We start from the raw sequence: 25,594 nt of genomic DNA, 5'->3' as shown, positions 1-25,594 counted from the left end.
GCGCGCCCGGGCCGGCTCTGGGGCCCTGCGCTCTGGCCAAGCGGCCCCGCACCAGGGCCCGATCCACGCACAGCCGCCGCCCGCCCGGCTCCAGGAGCCGCCTGTGGCCTGCAGCCTGCTCTTCCTTCCAGGTGTTCGGGAACATCGCCCTGGACGACGACTCCAGCATCAACAGGCACAACAACTTCCGGACGTTCCTGCAGGCCCTGATGCTGCTGTTCAGGTGTGTGTGCGGGAGCCCCCAGCAGGCTCCTTTCTGGGGTGCAGAGGCTGCGACCGGCCCGGCCCTCCCCCTGCACCTGCACCTGCACCTGCACCCGCACCCGGGCTGTGCTGCTTCCTGTCAGCCCACCTGCCAGTCCACTTCCTGCTCCGGCTGCAGCCCCTGGCGCCCCCCTGCCCCCATGCGTGCTGGTCTGAGTGCCCCTGCTCCTGCCGCCGTCACCACGGGCCCCAGGCCTGGGCTTGGGGTGCAGCTGAGCCCCCGGCGGAGCCTCGAAGGGCACAGGGCTTGTTTCGGGCTCAGGCCTCCCGAGAAGGTGTGCTGGGCCCCTGCCGCTGTTCTTAGGTGGGGCACCCAGTGTGAGGGCAGACGCAGGGGCCACGGCGAGAGGGGATGTGTCTTGCTGCCTCCAGAGAGCCCCTCATTAGCCCAGCCCTCTCCCCGTGCCAAGGAGGAGGGGGTTGCTCTGTGCAGGGTTTGCTCGGAGGGCCGCCCCGGGGACAGGCGCAGGGTGCTCCGTGGGGGAGCTCAGGCCAGGTGCCTTGCTGCGCTGCGTGGGGAAGTTTCTCACTCGCTCTCGGCTTCCCACAAGCACGGCCCTGAGGTCGCCGTTTCTCTGGCCTTCGGCTGGGACGCTCCGTACTCACTCAGGTCCCACCTGGGCCACAGAAGCAGCCGCCCTAGGAGGTCGCCTGGGCTCTAAGCCTTGGTCTCCCTTCCCCCTGGTCCCTGTGCCCCATGTGCGCCCCTCACCCCTGGCTACCATCAGTGGGGTGCAGCCAGCTTCGCCCAGGGGACCCCCCGGTTGCACAGAGGGGCCCAGGAACGGAAATCAGTGCCCGAGGGCGCTTCCGGTGGCTTCTCGAGTGGGGGTCCTGGTGTGTTCAGGAAGCAGTGGGGGCTGGTGTGGCCAGAGCAGGTCGAGGGCAGGGGAAGGTGGGCAGCGGGTCGCATGGCGGTGTGGGCAGTCGTGTGGATGTGGACTGTTGCCGTGACGGACACACTCTGACCTGTCTCGAGGGCCCTGCTGGGCGTTGGGCAGGGAAGCAGGACGGTGTCGGAAGCTGTTGCAATGACTCGGTGCGGGGACGCAGGGAGAGGCTGTCCCTGGGAGATGGGCCAGCTGACGGGCAGGACAGGGTGAGGGAGACAGAGGCGGGACGCGTGAGCGGGTGGAAGGACAGGCCGCCGGGCTGGGAAGTGGGGGGCCCAGGGCTGCGGGGGCTCGGGGGCCATGGAGGGCATCAACCTGGTGCTCTGGGTTCTGTTGGTCACTTGCCATGAGCAGGTGGGGAGTCTGGTGCCTGAGGGTCCTTTCCTCGCAGCAGCTGCCTGTCCCCAGACCTGACGGCCACGTGGGGTCTCTGGGAGGGGACCCAGGCAGTCGGGCCGCCTTCTGGCCTCACGCTCCCTCCCCCCAGGAGCGCCACCGGGGAGGCCTGGCACGAGATCATGCTGTCCTGCCTCAGCAACCAGGACTGCGACGAGCAGGCCAACGCCAGCGAGTGCGGCAGCGACTTCGCCTACTTCTACTTCGTCTCCTTCATCTTCCTCTGCTCCTTCCTGGTGAGTCCGGGCACTGGGCCAGTGGGGCCGCTCCGTCTCGGTCCATCTCGGGGCCCCTGTGTTCGTGATCCCTGGATTCGATTCGTGACACGCTGCTTCCTCCAGGACCACGCCCATTCACCTAACAGGAGCACCCCCTGGGCCGCTGTGGAGAGGGCGGGGTCCCCGGGGCAGCTGTCCCTTCGGTCTCAGCCTCTGGAGGACGCCCACGGTGGCGACGGACCGGAGGAGCTGGGGACCGTGGGAGGCGTCGGGGTGGCCGGTGGGCGGGTCCCAGGCGTGTGGCTTTCGTTCCAAGTCCTAAGAACCCTCGGGACAGGAGCAGGGAGGACCCGTGTGCCTGGCGTGTCGGGACCCACTCAGGGCGGCCGTGAGTGAGCAGGGACACAGGTGGCAGTGGGCACCGTCAGGAGTGGCAGCTGCCTGGCCGGGGACACCTGGAGAGGCAGCTCCAGGGTTAGGAGGACGTCAGGAGGGGCATTTGCAGGGCCGTTTCCCTGTGGGTAATGATATAAGGGGGATACAACGTGGCCTCGCATGGGGGAAATTAAAGGCGCCTCCAGGCCGCGTGCAGCTCAGCGGGGTCTACAGACCCACCACCAGCCGGGAACAAAGGGTCGGAAGCGGCCGCTCTTCCCTGGGACCCTGTGAGGGCCTAGCTGTCCGTGGCCCACCCCTCCCCTGACGACAACCAGGCCCGGGTCTGGGCTTCCCAAGAGGGATTTGCAAAAGGATCACAGACGAAGGCACGGTGGCCGGGCAGTGGGTCTGAGGCGCCGGTCTGCTCGGGCCTTTCAGTCAGCACACCTCCGACCTCACGCTCGGGCACTGACTGCGCCCGGTTTTAAGCATGCCGGCACGTGAGGGCGGGGTTGGGGGGCAGAATTGGGTCTTTCAGATCTCGGTGGGGGGTGGGGCGGGAGAGCCCGGAGCTGCAGGCCGCACTCCAGCGATCTAGTGGATTTGTCCTTAAGTTAAAGAAAACCTCAGGGTGGGAGAGAGTATTGACAGCTCACACACCGCATGGGGTCAGTTCAAATCCTAGAAAGGCCCCTTACAGCTCAGCAACTGAAGAACCACGTGAAATGGGCAGAGAGCCTGGGGCTCAGTGGTTGAACGTTGACCTGTGAACCAGGAGGTCAGGGTTTGACTCCAGGTCAGGGCACAGGCCCGGGTTGTGGGCTCGATCCCCAGTGTGGGGCGTGCAGGAGGCAGCCAGTCGATGATTCTCTCTCATCGTTGACGTTTCTCTCTCTGTCCCTCTCCCTTCCTCTCTGACATCAATAAAAATATATATTTTTAAAAAGACCCTGAGCTCGTGGCCTCCTGAAGGCCAGCTCCAAGGCGTGAGGGTGGGCGGGGCGGGCTGACGGCAGGACGGATGGTGGGATGGAGATGGTGGGGCCTGAATTAGGACGGGGGCTTGCAATCAGGACTAAATACGGTTAGTGTTAGACCTCTGAGGCTGAGGCTGCTGCTACTGGTGGTGGGAGGTGGGGGCCTTAGGAGGAGTTCAGGGATCCCAGGGGTGGCGGTGCGGGGGCCCTGGGTGGTGGTGCAGGGGGACCCCGGGGGTGGCGGTGCGGGGGCCCTGGGTGGTGGTGCAGGGGGACCCCGGGGGTGGCGGTGCAGGGGGCCAGGCTGCGGGGAGAGGTCTGGGCAGCTGGAGGGGAGGAGCGGGATAGGCCAGGCTGCGGGGAGAGGTCTGGGCAGCTGGAGGGGAGGAGCGGGATAGGCCAGGCTGCGGGGAGAGGTCTGGGCGGCTGGAGGGGAGGAGCGGGATAGGCCAAGCTGCGGGGAGAGGTCTGGGCGGCTGGAGGGGAGGAGCGGGATAGGGCCGGCTGAGCTCTCCATGTCGCCTCTCTCCTTCCGTCCTGCAGATGTTGAACCTCTTTGTGGCTGTGATCATGGACAATTTTGAGTACCTCACGCGGGACTCTTCCATCCTAGGGCCTCACCACCTGGACGAGTTCATCAGGGTCTGGGCTGAGTACGACCCCGCGGCCTGGTGAGTGAGCCGCGCCCCGTCCTCGGGCGGTCCGGACCCTGGATACCGGGGTAGGGATGGGGGGCTTCAGGCATGTTTCGAGGGAACGTCCCCTCGGTTGTGGGGGCCCAGGGCTCCTGCCCACGTGGCTGCGCCGGTCTCCCTCCCGGGCGGGCTCCCTCTGGCCTCCCTGTGCGGAGGCAGCCCACCCGGCCCAGGGACCCTCTGAGCCCTGAGCCCTGAGCCCTAAATGGCGTGTTGCATCGGGGCGGCGGGGGGTGTACAGGCCCGGGAGGTGGTGGGACAGCAGGGCGTCACTCAGGCTTCCTGGTCCTCCTGGGACTCAGAGGCCCGGCGGGCGGAAATGCCGGCCCCAGGCACCTCCCGCAGCGGGGCTGTGCCGCGCTCACGACTGGCTGCGGGGCTGCTGCCGGGATGGGCGCGGGGCGTCTGTGACGTGCGGGGAGCGGCCACGGGGATGCGTTTCCAGGCAGAGCCAGGCTCTCAGGAAGGGCCTGGCCTGGGTCAGAGGTGCTCTGAGGCCCTGTTTTCTGGGAGAGCCCTGCCCGCCCACCCTATCGGCGCCCTCCTCCATGGCGTGACCCCCCCCCCACAGGCGAGCAGAGCCCTGCTTGTCCTCCTGTGCTCCTCCCGTCCCCCTTGCTGCCCCTCCCCGTCCCCCTCGCCGCCCCTCCCCGTCCCCCTCGCCGCCCCTCCCCGTCCCCCTCGTCCCCCTCGCCGTCCCTCCCCTTCCCCCTCGATGCCCCTCTCTGTCCCCGTGGCTGAGGCCCTCATCCTCACAGGGGCACAGGCTCCGCCCGCCTTTATCTGGCTGGAAGCTCAGCATAGCCTCTGCCCCGGGGAGCTCTCCCCACAGGCCCCCCATCAAACCCCCAGCCCCGAGCTCCGCCTCGGCACAGTGAGGATCCGGAGGTGCTGTGAGGCCCCTTCCCGTCTGCGCGGATCCTGGAGCCTGTCCTCTCCGCACTGAGGGCATTAGGTCCCGGGTTCTCCGGCCGGGCTGCCGGGTCGGAGGGCACAGTGGTCGCCTGAGGCAGGCGCAGGCGGCAGGATGGAGGCTCACTCGGGGCCCCTCCGCGGGTCTAGGCGGCGCGGTGTTTGCGACTCTTTGCTGCTGGTTACGCTGCAGTCGATGTTTGGGACGGGACTCGGGCCCTCGGCACAGGCGGCCAGTGCAGGCCCAGGCCCGTCCGTGCAGTGGGGCAGCGGCAGGACCCAGGGGACGGGGCCCGGGGGACACAGGAGGAAGTGCTGTGGAGGGGCCTCCCCCAGAGGGGGCGCCCCGGCCGGCTACCCCGACCCCGGGCCACGGCCCCGAGATGGGACCACGGACACACGCCCGCTGCCCTACAGGCCTGGGCTGAACACACAGGCCCCTGCAGAGGCCGGAGGGCGAGGCCCCGCGCAGGCCCCGAGCCGGTGGGGTCGGACCCGGCAGCCGACGCTGTGAGCGGCCACTGGCTCTGACGGGGCAGTGGATCCCGGGGACACCGCCGTGTCCTTCTTGGGGGAACTGGGAGACAGCAGGGCTTCGTGGCGTTTCCCAGGCTTGTGTGCGCCTGCGTGGGTGTGAGAACGTGTGCACAGCCGTGTACATGTGTGCGTGCGTGAGTGCCTGTGTGCAGGGCCCTCCCGCTGCCCGCGGCTGCCTCCGCACCTGGTGGTGAGTGTGGACTGATGCTATGAGCACCGTCGGCTCGTCTCTGCCCATTGCCATCCAGGCCGCGTGCTGAGCATCTCTGCTGGGCCAGGGCCCTGAGGTCTCTGCGCCGGGTTAGGGCCCCGAGGTCTCTGTGCTGGGCCAGGGCCCCGAGGTCTCTGCGCCAGGTTGCGGGGGAAACAGGAACCAGAATGGGGGGCCAGGGTGTGTCTGAGGGAGATGCAGTCTGGCTGGATGGGTAGACTGAGCTCTGGGCAGGGGCAGGTACAAGGGAAGGGCAGGGGCAGGGCATGGGCAGGGCAGGTGCAGGGGCAGGGCAGGTGCAGGGACAGGGCAGGTGCAGGGACAGGGCAGGTGCAGGGGCAGGGCAGGTGCAGGGACAGGGCAGGTGCAGGGACAGGGCAGGTGCAGGGGCAGGGACAGGGCAGGGGCGGGGCAGGGGCAGGGGCGGGGCAGGGGCAGTGCAGGAGCAGGGACAGGGCAGGGGCAGGGACAGGGCAGGTGCAGGTGCAGGGATAGTGCAGGTGCAGGGACAGGGCAGGTGCAGGGACAGGGCAGGTGCAGGGATAGTGCAGGTGCAGGGACAGTGCAGGTGCAGGGACAGGGCAGGTGCAGGGACAGTGCAGGTGCAGGGATAGTGCAGGTGCAGGGATAGTGCAGGTGCAGGGATAGTGCAGGTGTAGGGACAGGGCAGGTGCAGGGACAGGGCAGGTGCAGGGATAGTGCAGGTGCAGGGATAGTGCAGGTGCAGGGACAGGGCAGGTGCAGGGATAGTGCAGGTGCAGGGATAGTGCAGGTGCAGGGATAGTGCAGGTGTAGGGACAGGGCAGGTGCAGGGACAGTGCAGGTGCAGGGATAGTGCAGGTGCAGGGACAGGGCAGGTGCAGGGATAGTGCAGGTGTAGGGACAGGGCAGGTGCAGGGACAGGGCAGGTGCAGGGACAGTGCAGGTGCAGGGATAGTGCAGGTGCAGGGACAGGGCAGGTGCAGGGATAGTGCAGGTGCAGGGATAGTGCAGGTGCAGGGACAGGGCAGGTGCAGGGATAGTGCAGGTGCAGGGATAGTGCAGGTGCAGGGATAGTGCAGGTGCAGGGATAGTGCAGGTGCAGGGATAGTGCAGGTGCAGGGATAGTGCAGGTGCAGGGATAGTGCAGGTGCAGGGATAGTGCAGGTGCAGGGCAGGGCAGGGACAGGGCAGGGCAGGAGACAGAGGGAGTGTCCTGCTGGAAGGGAGAGAGTGGAGCGAAGGGCGGTGGGACAGGCTGAGAAAGGCCTTGGGCTTTGGGTTCAACACGCTGCTTTGACTGTCTTGAGTCCTAGTGGCAGTGCGAGGACCACACTGTAACTGCTGGCCTCTCGGGTTGATGGCAGAGGGAGAGGACCCGGGGGCAGGCTGTGGACTGAGGCCGGGCGGGGCTGGGCGGGGCTCCCCTCACTCCAGCCTTTGGGGGTGGTCTCTGGGGTCCGTGAGGTTGACGCGCACTTTGGGGAGACCAGGGTGGGGCTCCTCCTTTGTCCTCCTTTTTCCAGAAGTGAGGCCTCGCAGCTCGGAGCTGATTGGACTAAGGGCTTAGTGCAGGGAGGAAGAGCGACCCGGGCCTGGCCCGGGGCAAGGGGGTCCTTTGCCTCCTGAGAGGGGCTGTCAGAGGGCGGGGAGCACCTGGAGGGACCCAGCAGAGGTTGTGTGTGAGGGGGGCTGGCGGAGGGCGGGGAGCACCTGGAGGGACCCAGCAGAGGTTGTGTGTGTGAGAGGGGGGCTGTCAGAGGGCGGGGAGGGTTGTGTGTGTGAGAGGGGGGCTGTCAGAGGGCGGGGAGGGTTGTGTGTGTGAGAGGGGGGCTGTCAGAGGGCGGGGAGCACCTGGAGGGACCCGGCAGAGGTTGTGTGTGTGAGGGGCTGTCAGAGGGCGGGGAGCACCTGGAGGGACTCAGCAGAGGTTGTGTGTGTGAGAGAGGGGCTGGCGGAGGGCGGGGAGCACCTGGAGGGACCCAGCAGAGGTTGTGTGTGAGAGGGGGGCTGGCAGAGGGCGGGGAGCACCTGGAGGGACCCAGCAGAGGTTGTGTGTGTGAGGGGGGCTGGCAGAGGGCGGGGAGCACCTGGAGGGACCCAGCAGAGGTTGTGTGTGAGGGGGGCTGGCAGAGGGGCTGCTGGCTGCTCCGGGGGCTCCTGGCCCCAGACCCACGGGGAGCTGCTTCCCACCGCCCCTCCCCTGTCCGTCTGCCCGCCATGCCCGGCGGCGGGAGTTGCCGTAACCGGTGCGCTTCCGTCCCAGCCGCCGCGCCCACTGTAAGGACAGGCACAGGGTGTTGCTTAGGAAAGAAGTGCCCTGTAGGGTGGCCTACAAGGTTTGCACCTTCAGAGCCTCCATCCCACATCCTCCCCCAACGCCTCCGCAGCCACGCTCCTGCCTGGTTTGGGAATGAGACACCTCCCCTCTCTCCCCCCTGCCCCGCCCCGCACTCCGAGCTCCGAGTGCTTCCATCCGTCCAGTGTCCTGCCCCCTCCAGCCGCTGGGACAGACAGCCTGTGAGACGGACAGCTTTCTGCTGGGCTGGGGGCTGGGCAGCGGCTGCGGGAGGGAGCGGGGGCAGAGTCACTCCCAGGCTCTTGAGGGTGGGCTGACGTCAGAGGAACGGCCTCCCGAGGCCGGGCCTGGCTCCGCAGACCGGGCCACTGTCCTGGGTGGGAAGAGCCCAGCCACCGGGGCTGCGTCCCTGGGGAGCGGCGGGCAGAGGGCCCACGGGAGGACCTGCGCAGGAAGGCTGCCCCCTCGCTGTGGCCTGAGCCTGCCTGTGCTCAGGTGGAGTCCATGGCCAGCCAGGCCCTGGCAGCGGGTCCAGCCCACCTGGGGAAGATGGTCCTGGACTCCAGACACTGGTCCCGCCCTGCCTCTGGTCCAGTGTCAGGAGGGTACAGGGCCCAGGCCACAGCCCGCCCCCCCGCCGGCCCCCACCTGCCCCCACTCTGTCCGCAGCAGCCCTGCCCCGGGCGGCCTCGGGGTCTCTGGGCCTGGAGCGGGCTCACCCGGCTGTTAGTCTGCGGAACGGGTGGCCCGCTGGTCGGCCGCTTGCGCTAGGTTTTCCCACGTCTTGGCCTCTCGACTGACGTGACAGCAAACCAAGCGTTAAGGGACGCTGGCGCGGCGTCATCCGCCAGCTCTCCGCGCGGCGAAACGCTTTCTGATCTGGCGTGGCCCGCAGCTCGTAAAAGTGCGAGATCAGACGCTGAGGACCCAGAGCCGCCCTGATGCAGCCCTTCCTCCTCCTCCGCGTTCATTAGCTCGGACGTCGCCCGCGCCCTGCGTGGGCGGAGCGTGGACGTGAGGCTGGGGCACGAGGGCTCGGTGCAGGAGACCCTCCTTGGACTCCGCTGACACCCGCTCCAACCTGGTTAACGGATCTGTTCTCTCTGCTTCCTCTCCCCGCCCCCCCGCACCCTCCTGTGGACCCTCTGCCTCTGTGGACCCTCCTGGGCCGGGCGCAGCGGGCGCATCACTTACAGTGACATGTTTGAGATGCTGAAACACATGCCCCCGCCCCTGGGGCTGGGGAAGCGATGCCCCGCTCGAGTGGCGTACAAGGTACCCGCCTGCTCAGGCTGTGTGCGGGCTGCTCCTCCCACCGGGGCTTGTCCGTCTGTCTGTCTGCGACTCTGCTGTCTCACTGTGTCTCCCTTTGCCCAGCCATCTCCCCTCCTTCCCAGACAGAGACACCGCCCCTTGTACCCAGAGCTGTCCCTGGGCTCCCCTGCCCTCCCCCCGCCCCTAGAGTGAGGGGGGACCGGCACTGGGACAGAGGCTCTTGTGTGCGGGAGAGGGGCTGCGGGACCTCAGGCTCCTGGAGAAACCCCGCACCACGCCCACGGGACGTCCAGGCCCCACTGCAGGGCCTCGAGGGCGCCAGGCATCCTGTGGGGTGATTGCAGGGGGAGCACAGCCTCGGGGCACAGGGTACTGTGACCCCCACCCCCATTGCTGAGGATGCTGAGCTGCAGGAGGGGGAGCTGAGGGACCCCTCCAGGCTCCCCTCCTCACCTCCTCGCCCCGCTCAGAGCCTGCTCCCACCGCCCAGGCACCCATCCCCCCCTGCTCGTCCAGCCCCGCCCAGAGCCCCAGCCCCACCCTGCACAACCACTCCCTTTCTCTGAGCAAGCTGCCACCAGAGCTTCCTCCTGTCTGTCTGGTCTGTCAGTCACGCTGTCTGTCTCTGTGCTCTGGGTCTGGGCCTGTCTGTCCCCTGGCTCAGTGGCTCCCCCCCTGCCCCCCCCCCCTCCTCCTGGCATGAGTGTTGTGCTTGCTGCAGGCCCTGCATGCGAGGCCCTGGCTTTGTTCCCGAGAGGAGAGCTCTGTGCACGTTGACACCAGGGCCCGGGCGGCCACAGGCCTGGCGGGAGCCTTGGAGGCCTCCCCCTGGGCTGGCCAACAGCGTGGAGGGGCCAGGGCGCCAGGCGGGCGAGGTTGGGGGCTTAGCGAGCTGGGGAGGAGGCAGGCGGCGCACGGGTGAGGCCAGGGCAAGGAGGCGGGCTGCCTGTCTTTCCCTCCTGGCCTCGCTCCTCTGCTGCTCCTGTGACTCCAGTCTCCGGGGTGGGTGCCCTGGACGGAGCCCTCTTCTCGGGACCCCTGCACTGCTCCTCCCGAGTCCCTGGAGCAGAGCCCCTCTGCCCTCCCGCCACCGGTGCTGGTCAGCAGGGAGCCTGCGTCACAGGTGGCGGTGACTCCAGGGGCGGGAGCGGGGTGCCCGGGGCCTTTGCCAGCATCGTGGGGGGATGGGGATGGGGGCGGGTTTGTGTCTTGGCCTCCCGCCCTCCGTCAGGCTGAGGATTCCATTTGGGGCCAGGATGCTGGGCGGTGCTGGGGGCAGAACGGCCTCCCCAGCGGAGGCTGCAGGCTGGGCAGAGGCTCCCCGCCCCCCGCGGGCCCTGCCCCACCTCCAGCTCCCATGCTGCGGAGGGACAGGCCGCTGGGAGGGGACAGATGGGCATGTGCCCTCCGAGCTCAGGACACTGCAGACCCCTGAGGCCCTTCCTCCAGGAGGCCGGTGCGTCCTCGCAGCCTCCGGCCTAACGTGGAGGGTGCGGAGGCAGGGCGGAAACTGAGGAGGAACGGGACTCGGCACCTGGCGGGCACCTGCCCATCTGCCTGGAGCCCCGTCCCACTGCGACGTGGCCCGCACCTCCCGCTGCAGCCCCAGCTCCTCGGGGTCTTCCCCCTGGAGCGGGTCTGAGGCTCCGGCTCCGGGCGAGTGGCGCTGGGTCTCCTCCAGGGCAGAGGCAGAGCCTTCCTGGGACGAGGGACGCCTCTCTGGAGCCCAGCCCCTGGCCGCCCCGCCCTGCTCGGTGCTCCAGGCTGTGTGTGGGAGAGATGGGGCCAGGAGAAGGCAGGCATCTGCCTCCTGTCCCTGCGTTGTCCCAGGACACAGCCTTGGTCCTCACCCCGCACCCCTCTCCCTCGGGCAGGGGCGGGGCAGGGGGACCTGCGGCTGAGGAGGGGCCTGTTGGCAGGATGAGCTGGGCCCTGGCCAGCTCGGGCCTCTGCACCTGGCCGTCTGTCTACTTCTCTGCAGCGGGAGAATCCTCAGCTCACGGGAAGGCGGGTGCGGGGACGGGGATGCTGGCAGAACGCCCGTGTCCCAGCCTCTCTTGTCCCGGGCCCTGCAGGGGTCACCTCCAGGGGCCTCAGCACTGAGTGGCTCTGGGAGGGACCCCGGCAAGCCTGGCCCTGACCTGCCCCCTGTTGCCAGCGCCTGGTCCGCATGAATATGCCCATCTCCAGCGAGGACATGACCGTCCATTTCACGTCCACGCTGATGGCCCTCATCCGCACGGCGCTGGAGATCAAGCTGGCCCCAGGTGAGTGGGGTCCCCCGGGAGCCACCCTGGCAGGTGTGCAGGGTCCGTGGGCCTGCGGGGGCACTGAGGTCGGCTGCCGTGGCGCCTGTGCTGGGCACTGGCCGTGTCCCCTTTTCACATGAGGAAACTGAGCCACAGTGACATTAACTGCCCTGACCAGTCACCTGGCACCACGCCTGCCCCTCCCCAGTGAGCCTTCCTCCGGCCCGGACTCAGAGGGGGCCAGGGAGCCTGCACCCTGTGGGCCCCACCCTAGCCCTCCTGGTCACTGCTTCCCCTTCCCAGAGAAAATCCGTCACCAGGGGGCACCTGCGGTGTCCTGTCCACCCCCCCCCCCCCCACTGCACCCGTGACTCAGATGACGGGCGAGGCCAGGCCCCGCCTGGCGCACACGGCCTGCGCTCATTATCTACCTTGCTCTGCCCCCGCTCCGCTCCGTCAGTCTCTGCTGGATTATTGGTGTCAATATATTAACACGCGGTTACTTCCCCCGTCTTTAAAAGCTCTTCTCCTCCCCTCTGCCAGCTTCCCGCTTCTCTTCTTCCCTCAAAGCAAACCGCTCAAGAGACAGAGGGGGCCACCCTCGTGTCTCATCCCCGTCTCCTGTGGGCCCCGCAGCGGCTCTCCGCAGTCTGAGCCCCGCTCCTGGCCTCGCTGCCGCCTCTTCTCCCTTCTCCTGCCCTTCTCTCTGAACCCTCTCTCTCCCCGTCCGGCCCACCTCCCCTCCCGTCTCCGTTGCTTTGGTAGGCGGCCCAGGCCTCCCCGCACCCCTCCTGTGCCTCCCACGGTGGCTTGCCGTCTGCACCTGGAGGCCCTGGAGCTCCCAGAGCCCTGGCTCACACCCGCCTTCCGGTCCGTGGGCGCAGACCGTTCTTCCCGCCGCTCATCTCTTTCTTACCCCGTCTCCCATCGGTGTCTGATCTCCTAGCACAGCCTCTGACTCTGCCTTTGCCACACACCCGGGTGAGGAGCTTGCTGCCCTCCCGCCCTCCTGGCCCCAGCTGCCCTCGCCCTCTGTCTTCCTTCAACACAGCAGCCAGAACGATCACGTGAAAATCAAATCAGCAACGTGAGTAAACATCTAGCTAATAGACAGATAAGACAAAAGGAAGATGACGTAGCCATCCTTAGGGATGAACGCGGAGCATCACTGCAGACCCTGTGACATCGTCTGGGTAACAATTCATGGACAGCTTTACGTCGGAAGCGTTAGCAACGTCAGTGAAATGGGAAATGCTTTGGCACCACTGTCAAGCTCATTCAAGAGCAGAAAACCTAGCGAAGCGGGTAAGCTGAGTGGCACTATTTTATTAAAGAAGTTAAATTCGTAGTTAAAAACCTTCCAGCAAAGAAAACCCCAGGCTCAGCTGGGTCCGTCGGTGAAGTGTAACGAAACCTTGAAGGAGGAGATGATGCCGATTCCATACAGACGCTTCCAGAAATAGAAAAAGAGGATATTACTCGGTTTTACAAGGCCAGCATTACTCTGATGCCAAAACCCAACAAAGACATTAAAGGGAAAAATTACTGACCAGCATTCCTCATGAATATAGACACAGAAACCTTCTATGTAATTGTAGCAAACTGAATCTAGCCGTGCACACACACACACACACACACACACACACACACACACACTAAAATAATACATGATGACAAAAGCAGGGTTTATTCCAGGAATGCAAGTTTGGTTGCCAAACATCAATCCATACAATTTAATATATCAAACAAGAAAAACTATATAACCACCTCAGTTGAACATTGATGGTTTTAAAATTCTACATAAAATAGAAATTCAAGGAAACGTCCTCATCTGACGAAGGGTTCCTATGAAAACCAACCGCGGAGCACATGCTCAGCAGAGGAAGACTGACGCCCGTTCCTCCAAGGTCAAGGGCAAAGCAAGGACGTCGGCTGTCTCTGTCCTTGTTCAGCATCATCCTTGATATCCTGCCCATTATAGTAAGTCAAGACCCATAGGAGGTGTAGCGATTGGAAATTGACAATTGATGTGCTCATCTATGCAGAAAATCCCCAAAAAGTCTAATAAAATGTTAATGAACCCGAGGCAACTACAAGCCAAAGAATGCCGGCAGTTCAGAGGAACCACAGCGAAGGGGAGACTCGCAGGGCCGTTCACCCCTCCCCGAGGACACGTGGCTTCCCTGACACCTTAATCTTGAGCTTCTGGCCACCAGAACTAAGACAACCAATTTCTGCTGTCTTAAGCCATAAAAAAGTTGCTAAAATTAACGTGAATGTGGCAAGATCACAGAATACAAAGTCAGAGTTTAATTAGCAGTTAATGATTGAAGTTGGAAAAATTCCCTCAAGTCACTGAAAACATGGAATATTCCCGTATGACTGGAAACTAGAAAACACACGTGTGTGATGCTTGTATGCTGCAAATCCCAGACCACGGGCGAGAGGACTCGAAGACCTGAATCGGTCACCACCACGTCACGCTCATGCATGACGGCGTCGATGCCTCTGACGTCAACAGACTTAATGCTACCCCAGTCACAACCAAGATGGGCTTCTGGGTAGAAATTCCCAAACCGATTCTAAACGTACGCAGAAAGCAGCACAATCCGAGTAGCAGAACAGTTTTGAAGAGCAGAGCAGAGCTGGAGCAGTCGCCTCCCCGAACCAGAGACTTCTGTGAGCTGCGGGGGCGGCCGTGGAGGTGGGAGGCTGGGCCGGCCGGAGCAGCGGCTGGGGGGGGCGGGGGGGGACTCCCCTCGGCAGGCGCTCGCTCACTGGCACTGCGGAGGCAGCTAGTGCAGATGGTGCTCGAGAAACGCAGGCAGCCACGTGCCCGTCTTTCTTTAAGCCTTGACGTTGACGGTTGTAGTTGGCTTGGGCCGCCAGAACAAAACCCTGTCACGAGAGGCTTCTCCACCGGAACCTGTTGCTCGTGGTCTGGAGCAGCCGTGGGCAAACTACGGCCCGCGGGCCGGATCCGGCTGTTCTATCCGGTTCTCTTGCTCTCCCCTCCGCTCCTTTACTTTGAATTTATATTAGTTCACACAAACACTCCATCCATGCTTTTGTTCCGGCCCTCCGGTCCAGTTTAAGAACCCATGGTGGCCCTCGAGTCAAAAAGTTTGCCCACCCCTGGTCTGGAGGCTGGGAGTCCAAGTCCAAGGTCCCAGGAAGGTCGGCCTCACCTGCGGGCTGTCCTCCTGGCCTGAGCAGGGCCACCTTCCATGTCCCCACAGGGCCTTTCCTTCAGTGCGTGACTCTCCTTGTAAGGACGCGAATCCTGGGGACCAGGGCCCCCCCCCCCTCCCCGAGGACCTCATCGCACCTACTGACCGCCTCCTAGGCCCTGTCCCAGCCACCTTGGAGGTCAAGGTCTCAACATAGGAAAGGGGAGCACCATCCAGCCGGGAGCACCAGCCTTGCTCCTTCGACAGAAATTAACTGGACACGGACCGCCGACATAAACGCCAAGTCAGCCTCGGGGAGGAAATGGGAGGAACATCCCGGCCATTCTCATTGGGCAGAGATCCCCTTAAAGTGCAGAAAGCCGGAGCCAGAGAAGAAAACCATCGGAAACTGCTGCTCGGAAGAATTAACAAAACGAAAAGACAGGCGGGAGACGCGGAGGGAATGTGTGTGCAACGCTGGTGCAGGCCGGGTCCCCGGCTCACGTACGTACGGGCCCCTTACAGCTCAGCGGAGAGAGAGGGAACAGTCCCTGAAAACAGCGTCACCAGAGCAGACACGTCACCAGAGCAGACACGTCACCAGAGCAGACACGTCACCAGAGCAGACACGGGAAAGGCCAACGAACACGCGTAAAGACGCTCGACATCTCAACAGAGGAATGAAGAAGCGGAGGAGATGAAAACGTGCACAGAGGCCCTTCTGCGCATGTCTGGCTTTTTCACAATCGCCCCAAACTGTGAACAAGTCGGACGTCCGTCCAGTGAGGGGACGAACCGGGTCTGCCCACAGGAGCAGCGTGCTCAGCAGCGACCGGGCAGGCACTGACCCTCCCGGGGAGGGCTCGCATGTGCCCTGCAGGGTGAAGGGGTCAGACCCCAAACCCAACACCTGTGTGATGCCACGTGGACGACATTCTGGAGGTCATGGTGGAGCCAGGAAGCCGACAGTGATGGCCCAGGGCAGGGGGCAGGGGGGCCGGGGGTGCTGACTGCAGAGGGTGCCGGGGACTTTGGCAGCCGTGTCCTGTCCCACGTCGTGGTGGATACGTGACCATAGGCATCTACCACAATTCACAGACAGGGATAACTGAAATGGGTGGACTTTACTCTGTAAATTTCACATTAATAAACCAGATGTGCCTGGCTGCAGTGGCTCAGTGATTGAGCGTCGACCTATGAACCAGGAGATCACGGTTCGATTCCCGGTCAGGACACATGCCCGGGCTGTGGGCTCCATCCCAAGTCATGCAGGAGGCAGCCGATCCATGCTTCTCTCTCATCATTGATGTTTCTCTCTCTCTCCCTCTCCCCTCCTCTCCGAAACCAATAAAAATGTATTTAAAATAAAATAAACGAGCTGTCACAGGCAGACGGCATATTTCATCCCCTGCCCTCCCCTCGGCCTCGGCGCCCTCCCTCCGCTCAGCGTGCCCTCCAGGCTCCTGTGCGGCACCCCAGGCGGGGCCGCCTGCTTCCTTCCGGGTCTCAGAGCACATGCCGCCTTCTCCCGAGGCCTCTCCCTGCCACCCGCTCAGACTGGCAGCCTCCCGACCCTTCTCACCCCCCCGCGTGGCTTCACCTCTGCCCACCAGGCTGGGCCCTGGCTGGGCCCCCTGCACGGTGGGCTGAAGGCCGTCCCTCCGGAGGCAGCTCTTGGTTTTGTCCCATCACTGGTGACAGCCCCTGACACTGGGGGTCAGTGCGTATACTGAGTGGGCGGTGAGTGTCTGGACGATCATGCCCTGCCCCTTCCCAGGGCCGCCCCCCCCCAGGGCCGCCCCCCCCCCCCCACACACACACACAGGAGTTCCTGCAGGGACAGCTCTGACCAGCCTCCCTCCCAGCATCCTCCCTGCCCGGCCCGCTCACTGTGCCTCCTGCCGCCCGCTGTTCCCCACGGGGCTGCAGGGCGGCTCCTCACCCCTCCCCTCCCCCCGCTGCCCAGCTGGCACGAAGCAGCACCAGTGTGACGCGGCGCTGCGGAAGGAGATCGCCTCGGTGTGGGCCAATCTACCCCAGAAGACCTTGGACTTGCTGGTGCCGCCCCACAGACGTAAGTGAGGGCGAGGCCTCCCGCACCCCAGCAGAGGCAGCGGGACCGCGGGGAGTGGGTGCCCCGCTCCGTAGTCTGCGCTCAGTGCAGCCCGGGACCACGGCTTCTACGTGCGTGCCCCGTGTGGGAATTCACTTCCAAAGCCAGGGGCAGGAGCCAGGCCCCTCCCTTGGAGATGCCAGAAAGCGATGAGGTGCTTATAGACTCCGCTCCGGACGCAGAGGGGCCTCGGGTGGGGCAGAGGGGTGCTGTCTGCTGGCACTGCGGGTGGGGGCCTTGGGTAAAGCCACGTGCCCTGCCTGAGCGTGCCCAGTGGTCCCGGGTGGGGGCCTGCTCCTCTCCCCACTCCGCCCTCTTGTCCTGTGGCCTCTCCGTCCTGCCCGGGAGCCCAGCCTGTCTCCCCGCCGTGTCCCCAGCCGACGAGATGACCGTGGGGAAGGTGTACGCGGCCCTGATGATCTTCGACTTCTACAAGCAGAACAAGACCAGCAGGGACCAGACCCGCCCGGCTCCCGGCCTGTCCCAGGTACCGGCCCCTCCGGGGAGCAGCCACGGCCCGGCGCGGGTGGGCCCGGGGGAAAGCTGATGCGGCCTTGGCGTGCTCCCGGAGCGGGGTGCCCGCTGGCTGCGCGGAGCCCTGACCTGACCTGTGCTCGTGCTCAGGGCACAGTGCGGGCAAGAGCGGTGTGAAGTGGCAGAAACGTCATGAAGGACCTTGAGGTTGTTCGGGGAGGTGCAAGGACTCACTCTCCCTGGACACAGGCAGGGACCAGAGAGACTCCCTGACCGGTGACCCCAGGGTCCCCGCTTGCTCCACTGGGGACAGTGCAGGCTGAACTGGGCCCGGCTTCCGATGGCATCCTTGGTGGGTGCGACTTCCCCACCCCGCCCTGGGGCACACGTAGGCGCTCTGTCTGGAACGCTGCCCACGCACCCCAGGGTGAGAGGTGGCTGCCGCCCCGCCACAGCCCCTCCCTGTCTGTGCAGACCCCGCCCCCGCCCCCGCCCCGCCCTGAAATCTCTGCCGGCCACCCGAGGGATGATGAGGGGAACTCTTGCCATTTGGAATCGGGTCCAGCCCCAAACGGTGTGGCTGTGGTTCCAGGAAGAGTTACTGTCCTGCAGTCCCGCACGGACCCCTGGAAGCAGGCCCCTGCCAGCCGGTGTCGGGATGGGCGGGCGGGCAGGCCGCACCCACAGGGGGAGCCTGCCCCTCCGGCTCGGGCCCAGGCCCTCCAAGCGCTCCCTCCCGCGTCCTTCTGCAGATGGGCCCCGGGTCCCTGTTCCACCCCCTGAAGGCCACGCTGGAGCAGACGCAGCCGGCCGTGCTCCGAGGGGCCCGCGTGTTTCTTCAGCAGAAGAGCTCAGCCTCCCTCAGCAACGGTGGGGCCGTGTGAGTCCTGGGCGGGGCCTGTGGGTCCTGGGTGGGGCCGTGTGAGTCCTGGGCGGGGCCTGTGGGTCCTGGGCGGGGCCTGTGAGTCCTGGGCGGGGCCTGTGAGTCCTGGGCGGGGCCTGTGGGTCCTGGGCGGGGCCGTGTGAGTTCTGGGCGGGGCCTGTGGGTCCTGGGCGGGGCCTGTGAGTCCTGGGCGGGGCTGTGTGAGTCCTGGGCGGGGCCGTGTGAGTCCTGGGCGGGGCCTTTGTATCCTGGGTGGGGCCTGTGGGTCCTGGCTGGGGCCTGGGGGGCTTCATTGATGGTGTGGAGAAAGCAGGACTCTAGTCCCTTGACCCCCTGCTCTGAGGGGCTCCCAGCAGCGCCCAGGACAAGGGTCCTCAGGTCCATTCCCGGCTCTGCAGGTGGCCCTGTGCTCACCGGCACACGGATGTGCTGGTCCAGGTGGTTTCCGTGCTGAGCTCTCCCGTGACGCCTCCCTAGGCCTGAGACTGGCCGCGATGGTTCGCGGTGCAGCTGCCCTCCTGTGCCCACTTCTCTCTCGGGCTCAGCCCTTCCCGTCCGCGGCTCTGGGACCGTCCCTCCCAGGTCTCCATGCTGGTGTTGGTTTCCGAAGCAGCCGCGCTTGGCAGACAAATGGCAGGTCCTTGTGTATCACGTGACTCGCCACGGCCACCCACACCCAGCTGGAGGCCAGGCGAGGCTTCACGCGAGGGCAGGGTCCACTCGGCCAGCCCTCGTGCACCCGGGCCAGCTGGGTCCCCGACGGCAGGCACCCCGTTGCTCCAGGCCGGGCCCAGGCTGTTCTCCCCAAGCAGGGGCCGAGCCGGGGCTGGTCCCCCGCCGCCCGGGGAGGTGGAGGCTGGCACGCCGTGCACGTGGGGCTCCGGTTCTTCCTCGCCTCCCACCTTTCCCACCTTCGTCTTCGAAGTCGGCTTCGGGTTGTGGCTGTCACTCAGGAAGTTTTTGCTGAGGGACAGTCTGCCGGGACTTGGCGGGGTGTAGGGCCAGCCTGGCGGCTTTGGGGACCTAGGCCCAGCTCGCTCCTTGGGGCGGGCGCCCAGGCTTCCCTTGGGTGTGTGACTGGGTTCCTGCCTGCCATCCACCTGAGCCCAGTCTGGGTCCCTGTCTCCCGCTGCCCCGCCCCCCCTCCGGCTTGGAGTGCGTGCACACACAGGCCACGCCCTCGGGCTCCCTCCCTCCTGATGGGGGAGCTGCCTGGCCACTGGCCCCGCTGCGGTGGAGCTGACGGACAGCCTCTCCTCCACAGGCAAACCCAAGAGGGCGGCCTCAGGGAGTCTGTTTCCTGGGGCACCCAGAGGACCCAGGAGGTGCCACGCGAGGCCAGGGCCCCCCTGGAACGAGGCCACTCGACAGAGATCCCAGTGGTGCAGCCAGGAAAGCCGGTGAGGAGGGCACGGGAGCGATGGGGACTGTGGGGAGGGGAGATGGGATGGGGACTGTGGGGAGGGGAGATGGGATGGGAACTGTGGGGAGGGGAGATGGGATGGGGATGGGGAGGGGAGAGGGGATGGGGATGGGGAGGGGAGATGGGATGGGAATGGGGAGGGGAGATGGGATGGGGATGGGAATGGGGATGGGAGAGGGGATGGGGACTGTGGGGAGGGGAGATGGGATGGGGATGGGGATGGGAGAGGGGATGGGGAGGGGGAGGGGAGATGGGATGGGGATGGGGAGGGGAGATGGGATGGGGATGGGGAGGGGAGATGGGATAGGGGAGGGGAGATGGGATGGGGATGGGGTGGGGAGATGGGATGGGGACTGTGGGGAGGGGAGATGGGATGGGGATGGGGTGGGGAGATGGGATGGGGACTGTGGGGAGGGGAGATGGGATGGGGATGGGGAGGGGAGATGGGATGGGGATGGGGAGGGGAGATGGGATGGGGATGGGGATGGGGAGATGGGATGGGGATGGGGAGGGGAGATGGGATGGGGATGGGGAGGGGGTGAGGTAGGGCAGGAGAGAAGGGGAGAGTGGGATATGGTGGGTGTGACTGGGGGCTGCTGTACCCCAGGCTATGGATGTCCAGATGCAGAGCATGGCCCTAAGGGGCCCTGACGGGGAGCCCCAGCCCGGGCTGGAGAGCCAGGGTCGAGCAGCCTCCATGCCTCGCCTGGCAGCGGAGACACAGGTGGGTGGCCTGGGGGTTCCGCTGGGGGAGGGGCGGGAGGTGAGGGACCTGGCGGAGGGGCCGGGTCCTACTGCCCACTCTGTGGGGTGCAGCCCCGCCCCGCACGCCGTGCTGCCTCCGGGGTTGGGGCCAGGCAGCCAGGAGTCCCCACCCCCAGCTGTGGGCACAGCGTTCTGCCCAGCTCTCCCCTCTCTGGGACCCCCTCCACCCCAGCCCCACCTCCCCCAGAAAATGCACGGGTCCTCCCCGCTCCGTCCCGCTCCCCTCGGTGTCCTGAGCCCTGGAGGCTGCGGCCCGGCCTGGCCTCTCTCTGGACATGGGCCACAGGGGTGTTGGGGACAGATGGGCCGCAGGGGCGTTGGGGACGGAGCAGATAGCCCAGGCTGTGTGCCCTGGGCTGGCCCCTCACAGGACACGGAGGGGATGCAGCCCGAGGCCGGGCCAGGGACACGGCCGCCGCGGCCTGAGCCCACGTCCTCCCTCCTGTCGTGGGCTCCGTCTGTGCCCTCCGTTTGGACGTTATTCTGGTGACGGTCACTCACCCCCGTCGGCGGTGGCTCTGGGCTCGCCAGTCCGGCACCTCCTGCCTGAGCCCACCTGGCAGCGCCCGGCCTGTGGGGAGGACACGCACGCCAGCCCGTGCGATGCCCTGGAAGAGGGTGGGCTCAGAAGGGAGCCCCCTGCCCTTCCTGGGAGGGGCTGCGGGGCCGGGATCCTCCTGAGGGGCTGGTTCTGCTGTTGCCCCGCTGCCCGGAGCCCCTCAGGCCCCTCAGGCCTGCCCTGTCCCCTGTCCCCTGTCCCGCACAGCCAGCCTCCGACGCCAGCCCCATGAAGCGCTCCATCTCCACGTTGGCGCCCCAGCGCCCCCACGTGGCCCATCTCTGCACGGCTGCCCTGGAGCGCGCCCCCGCCAGCCAGGCCGCCCCCCACCACCACCACCGCTGCCACCGGCGCAGGGACAGGAAGCAGAAGTCCCTGGAGAAGGGGCCCAGCCTGTCCGCAGACACCAATGGCGGTGTGTATGGGGCTCTTGGCTGGGCGGTGGCCCGACCTGGGGGTCTGAGAGCCCGTGGGGGACCCTCAAATTCCTGTACCTGTGACCCCACAACCAGCCCTTCCCCGGGACCGTCTGCCAGCCCTGGTTACGGGGTCTGGGTGCAGGCGCTGGCTCAGCAGGTGACTTCTCCTGTTCCTGGGCCAGCCCCCAGCAGCACCGCGGGGCCAGGCCCGCCCCCGGGAGAGGGGCCCCCAGGCCGGCGGGAGCGCAGGCAGGAGCGGGGCCGGTCCCAGGAACGCAGGCAGCCCTCCTCCTCCTCCTCCGAGAAGCAGCGCTTCTACTCCTGCGATCGCTTTGGAGGCCGGGAGCCCCCGCTGCCCAGGCCCGCCCTCAGCAGCCACCCCACGTCGCCCACGGCCGGGCAGGAGCCAGGACCCCCGAGACAGGTACACTGGACGCTCTCAGTCCTGGGGGCCCATCCCGGTTCCGGGGCCCAGTCCAGCCTCTGCTCGCGGCCTCGGCCCTCTGGTACCCCTGAACCCCACTCCTGCCACCGCCTCCCCTGACCGGTCCAGGACCCAGCAGGCCCCTCTGTCTCCCCCTTCCCGCCCCGCTCTGTGCCCTTGGCCTTGCTCTGATGGGCTGCGCTCCTGCAGGGCAGCGGTTCTGTGGACGGGAGCCCCCTGCTGTCCACATCTGGTGCTAGCACCCCCGGGCGTGGTGGGCGGAGGCAGCTCCCCCAGACTCCACTGACACCCCGGCCCAGCGTCACCTACAAGACGGCCAACTCCTCGCCCGTGCACTTCGCTGGGGGCCAGGGCAGCCTCCCCCCCTTCTCCCCGGGCCGGCTCAGCCGGGGCCTTTCGGAACACAACGCCCTGCTCCAGAGAGACCCCCTGGGCCAGCCCCTGGCGCCCAGCTCGCGGATCGGCTCCGACCCGTACCTGGGGCAGCGCCTAGAGGCCGAGGCCGCCCACCCGCAGCCCGAGGACATGCTCACCTTCGAGGAGGCCGTGGCCACCAACTCGGGCCGTTCCTCGCGGACCTCCTACGTGTCCTCCCTGACCTCCCAGTCGCACCCGCTGCGCCGCGTGCCCAACGGCTACCACTGCTCCCTGGGCCTCGGCGCGGGCGGCCGCGCACGCCACAGCTACCACCACCCGGACCAAGACCACTGGTGCTAGTCCGCGCCCACGCCACGCGCCGGCCCGATGAGTTTTATCATCCACGCCGGGCTCCCAGGACGCCGGGGAGAGGGGCCTCGCCGGGGGACCAGCAGGTGGGCTGCTGCCCGCTCCCCTCCTCCGCTGGATGGACTCCGAGCCCTTTCTTCCGCCCGCGGCTGCCCCCACGCGGGCCCGCAGGGATGGCTGTGCGTCAGCAGGAGCCCGCGTGTCCACATCCCGCGTGAGGGACCCGCCTCGGTGCTGCGCGGGCCCGGTCAGGTCTGGTCTTGGGGAGCAGCCTGCACCCCAGCGAGGTGCAGCCCTCGGACCCGCGGAGGGGGCGGAGGGGCGGAGCCGGCCTGTGGGCCCGCAGGTCGCATCAGCCAGGACCGAGGCCAGTGAGGGGACTTCGTGCCGCAGACGCGCTGTCCTCCCGCCCGTGGCCTGAGGGACACGCCCGGGCGTCCTGCTGCCGACTCCGGGCTCAGCGCCGCGCCGGCCCCTGTCGGTCCGTCCGCCCGGTGAGCAGCCAGCGGAGCGAGCGTCACTGCCACGCCCCCGGAGGCCTGGCCGAGCGGACGCCCTGCTCTCCTGTCGCACAGGCGGCCCTGGCGCCACGACCAAGTGCCTGACCCGCAGCTCTCAGGCCGGCTCCGGGGGTGAGCGAGGCTGCTCCACGGGCAAGCGGGCTAGGAGGCTGCCGTGGGCCGGAACACACCGACGGCTCCCGCGGGGCCGTGTGGCCAGACAGGAAGCGGCTTTGCCCTGTCCGTCCGCCCCGCAGGGAGGTTCCGGGAAGCGAGCGCAGGGAGCGGGGCTTGGGGCGCCCCAGGCCGGTCCACGCCCATCCTCAGGGACGGGCCTGCCCGCAAGGCTGGCTGTGAAGGGGATGTTCACGGCGGGAGGGCGCAGAGCTGGGGCTGGACTTGGAGGAAGTGACGCTCGCTCGGGCAGGAGGCGCGGAGCCCACCCTGACCCACACAGGCAGCCACCCCCACCCCAGCCTCACCCTGGGGGGAGGGCGGGGAGACTCCGCACGGGAGGCGGGTGGACGGGCTGCGCCATCCCGTGTCGTGAAATGTCATGGTCTCTGCCGGGTCGTGTGTGTTCCGTGGGGTGACCCCGGTTTTCCGTGAAGAAACGTGGCATGTGGTGTGCGCGCGGGGTCTGCGCGGCGTGTCGCGGTGAGTGGGTGCCGTTCCCATAGGGCTATGCAACAAGACACACGTCTCCTGGCGATCAGCACGACCGCCCCCGCTGGAGGGCGTCAGCGCCACTGAGACCAGCTCTCGGTTTCCTTCCGGGCGCTCGGACCCTGAGCGCAGCGCCATCCCCGCGACACGGAGCCGCGTGCACGTGCTGGTCCTGGGGCGTCTCCGGCCTCCGCTGCCCAGCGCCCCGCAGCCTCGCCGGCCGCCTGGATTCTGCAGACACCGCGTCGGCGAGGGCGGGGCGCGGGGTGCAGCGTGCCTCCTCCCCCCCCTCGGGTTGGCCAGCCTCACCCCGAAACCTCAGTGAGTTGCCAAATTTGAGATGCAGCCACCAGTTGTGTGCCCGGGGCCAGTGGAGCGGGGCTGTGGTCGGACACGTTGCGTGTGCATGTAGGATATATACATACGTACCATATGCAAGCATATGCATGACAAGGTATATCTTCGTACTTTTTGATACAATATAATCATTTGTTAATTTTTAATTATATTTGATATAAATCAAAGGTTTGTTGCAAAACTTTATATTTAAGAACAGTGTTCAGAACAAACAGTGGGGGTCCCAGCCACGCCCAGCGGCGCTTCAGGAATATTCCGTGGTTGGCTCGTTTGCTGCTTGCGTGATGTTGTCAGCCCGACTTTGGATCTGCTGTTGTTTCTACATCGACCTTTTGTATGAAGCAAAGTCCTTGGATTAAAATAAAACTTGCAAAAAAGTAAAAAATCCCACCAAGCTGCTGGGGGGGGGGGGGGTCCGAGGACGTGAGTGCGTGGGCGGAGGGCGTGGGGCAACGAGAACTCGACGAGGAGCTGCGAGGGGTGAACTCGGGTGGAGGGAGGCAGGATGGCCCCGAGGGGGCGGGGGAGGGCGAGTGCCAGGCAGGCTGAGGTTGGCATCAGCAGGCGGTGGGGCGGCACAGCTGTGCTTGGATACTTAGCTCCTAGGAGTCGGGAAGGAGGGAGATAGGGTTACAGAAAGGGCTAGGGTTAGGGATAGGGATAGGGTTAGGGTTAGGGCTAGGGCTAGGGTTAGGGTTAGGGCTAGGGCTAGGGCTAGGGTTAGGGTTAGGGTTATGGATAAGGATAGGGTTAGGGTTAGGGCTAGGGTTAAGGCTATGGTTAGGGTTAGGGCTAGGGCTAGGGTTAGGGTTAGGGCTAAGGTTAGGGCTATGGTTAGGGCTAGGGCTAGGGCTAGGGCTAGGGCTAGGGTTAGTTTTAGAGCCAGGGATAGGGTTAGGGTTAGGGCTGGGGCTAGGGTTAAGGTTAGGGTAGGGTTAGGGCTATGGTTAGAGTTAGGGCTAGGGTTAGGGATAGGGTTAGGGCTATGGTTAGGGCTAGGGCTAGGGTTAGGGCTAGGGATAGGGTTAGGGTTAGGGCTAGGGTTAGGGCTATTGTTAGGGATAGTGATAGGGATAGGGTTAGTGTTAGGGCTAGGGCTAGGGTTAGGTTTAGGGCTAGGGCTAGGGATAGGATTAGGTTTAGGGTTAGGGCTATTGTTAGGGCTAGGGCTAGGGTTAGGGTTCTGGATAGGGTTAGGGTTAGGGTTAGGGCCTGGATTAGGGCTAGGGCTAAGGCTAGGGTTAGGGTTAGGGCTAGGGTTAGGGAATGGTTAGGATTAAGGATAGGGTTAGGGTTAGGGCTAGGTTAGGGCTAGGGCTAGGGTTAGGGTTATGGATAGGGTTAGGGCTACGCTTAGGGCTAGGTCTAGGGTTAGAGTTAGGGCTAGGGTTAGGGCTAGGGTTAGGGCTAGGGCTAGGGTTAGGGCTAGGGCTAGGGCTAGGATTAAGGCTAAGGTTAGGGCTAGGGCTAGGGCTAGGGCTAGGGTTAGGGTTAGGGTTAGGGTTAGGGTTAGGGTTATGGATAAGGATAGGGTTAGGTTTAGGGTTAGGGTTAGGGATAGGATTAGGGCTAGGGTTAGGGCTAGGTCTAGGGTTAGGGTTAGGGCTTGGGTTAAGGCTATGGTTAGGGTTAGGGCTAGGGCTAGGGCTAGCGTTAGGGTTAGGGCTAAGGTTAGGGCTATGGTTAGGGCTAGAGCTAGGGTTAGGGCTAGGGCTAGGGTTAGTTTTAGGGCCAGGGCTAGGGTTAGGTTTAGGGATAGGGTAGGGCTAGGGCTAGGGTTAGGGCTGTTGCTAGGGTTAAGGTTAGGGTAG

At 65.7% G+C, this 25,594-nt stretch overlaps 1 protein-coding gene across 12 annotated transcripts in view; it reads left to right on the top strand.

Annotated features, from left to right (window-relative positions):
* The window catches only part of CACNA1B (calcium voltage-gated channel subunit alpha1 B), a 123,226-nt gene extending 99,058 nt beyond the window's left edge, over window positions 1–24,168 (top strand). For 6 of the 12 annotated variants that reach the window (XM_080670284.1, XM_080670282.1, XM_080670281.1 and 3 more), the window contains 13 exons: window positions 132–223; window positions 1,552–1,789; window positions 3,670–3,797; window positions 8,938–9,034; window positions 11,193–11,301; window positions 16,420–16,527; window positions 16,944–17,053; window positions 17,793–17,920; window positions 19,188–19,323; window positions 19,954–20,070; window positions 20,878–21,085; window positions 21,272–21,513; window positions 21,724–24,168. In XM_080670284.1, coding sequence (XP_080526410.1) covers window positions 132–223; window positions 1,552–1,789; window positions 3,670–3,797; window positions 8,938–9,034; window positions 11,193–11,301; window positions 16,420–16,527; window positions 16,944–17,053; window positions 17,793–17,920; window positions 19,188–19,323; window positions 19,954–20,070; window positions 20,878–21,085; window positions 21,272–21,513; window positions 21,724–22,251 — 2,241 coding nt within the window. In that variant the 3' untranslated portion in view covers window positions 22,252–24,168. Of the gene's footprint in view, window positions 1–131; window positions 224–1,551; window positions 1,790–3,669; window positions 3,798–8,937; window positions 9,035–11,192; window positions 11,302–16,419; window positions 16,528–16,943; window positions 17,054–17,792; window positions 17,921–19,187; window positions 19,324–19,953; window positions 20,071–20,877; window positions 21,086–21,271; window positions 21,514–21,723 lie in introns of those variants that run through there. The other 6 variants (XM_080670289.1, XM_080670286.1, XM_080670288.1 and 3 more) reach the window with 3 other exon arrangements.
* Window positions 24,169–25,594: the final 1,426 nt, after the last annotated feature.

This window comes from Plecotus auritus (assembly GCF_963455305.1).
Source record: "Plecotus auritus genome assembly, chromosome: 5".
NCBI lineage: Eukaryota > Metazoa > Chordata > Mammalia > Chiroptera > Vespertilionidae > Plecotus > Plecotus auritus.
The sequence above is the reverse complement of the archived record's forward strand: the minus strand, read 5'-3'. Positions and strand labels throughout refer to the sequence as shown.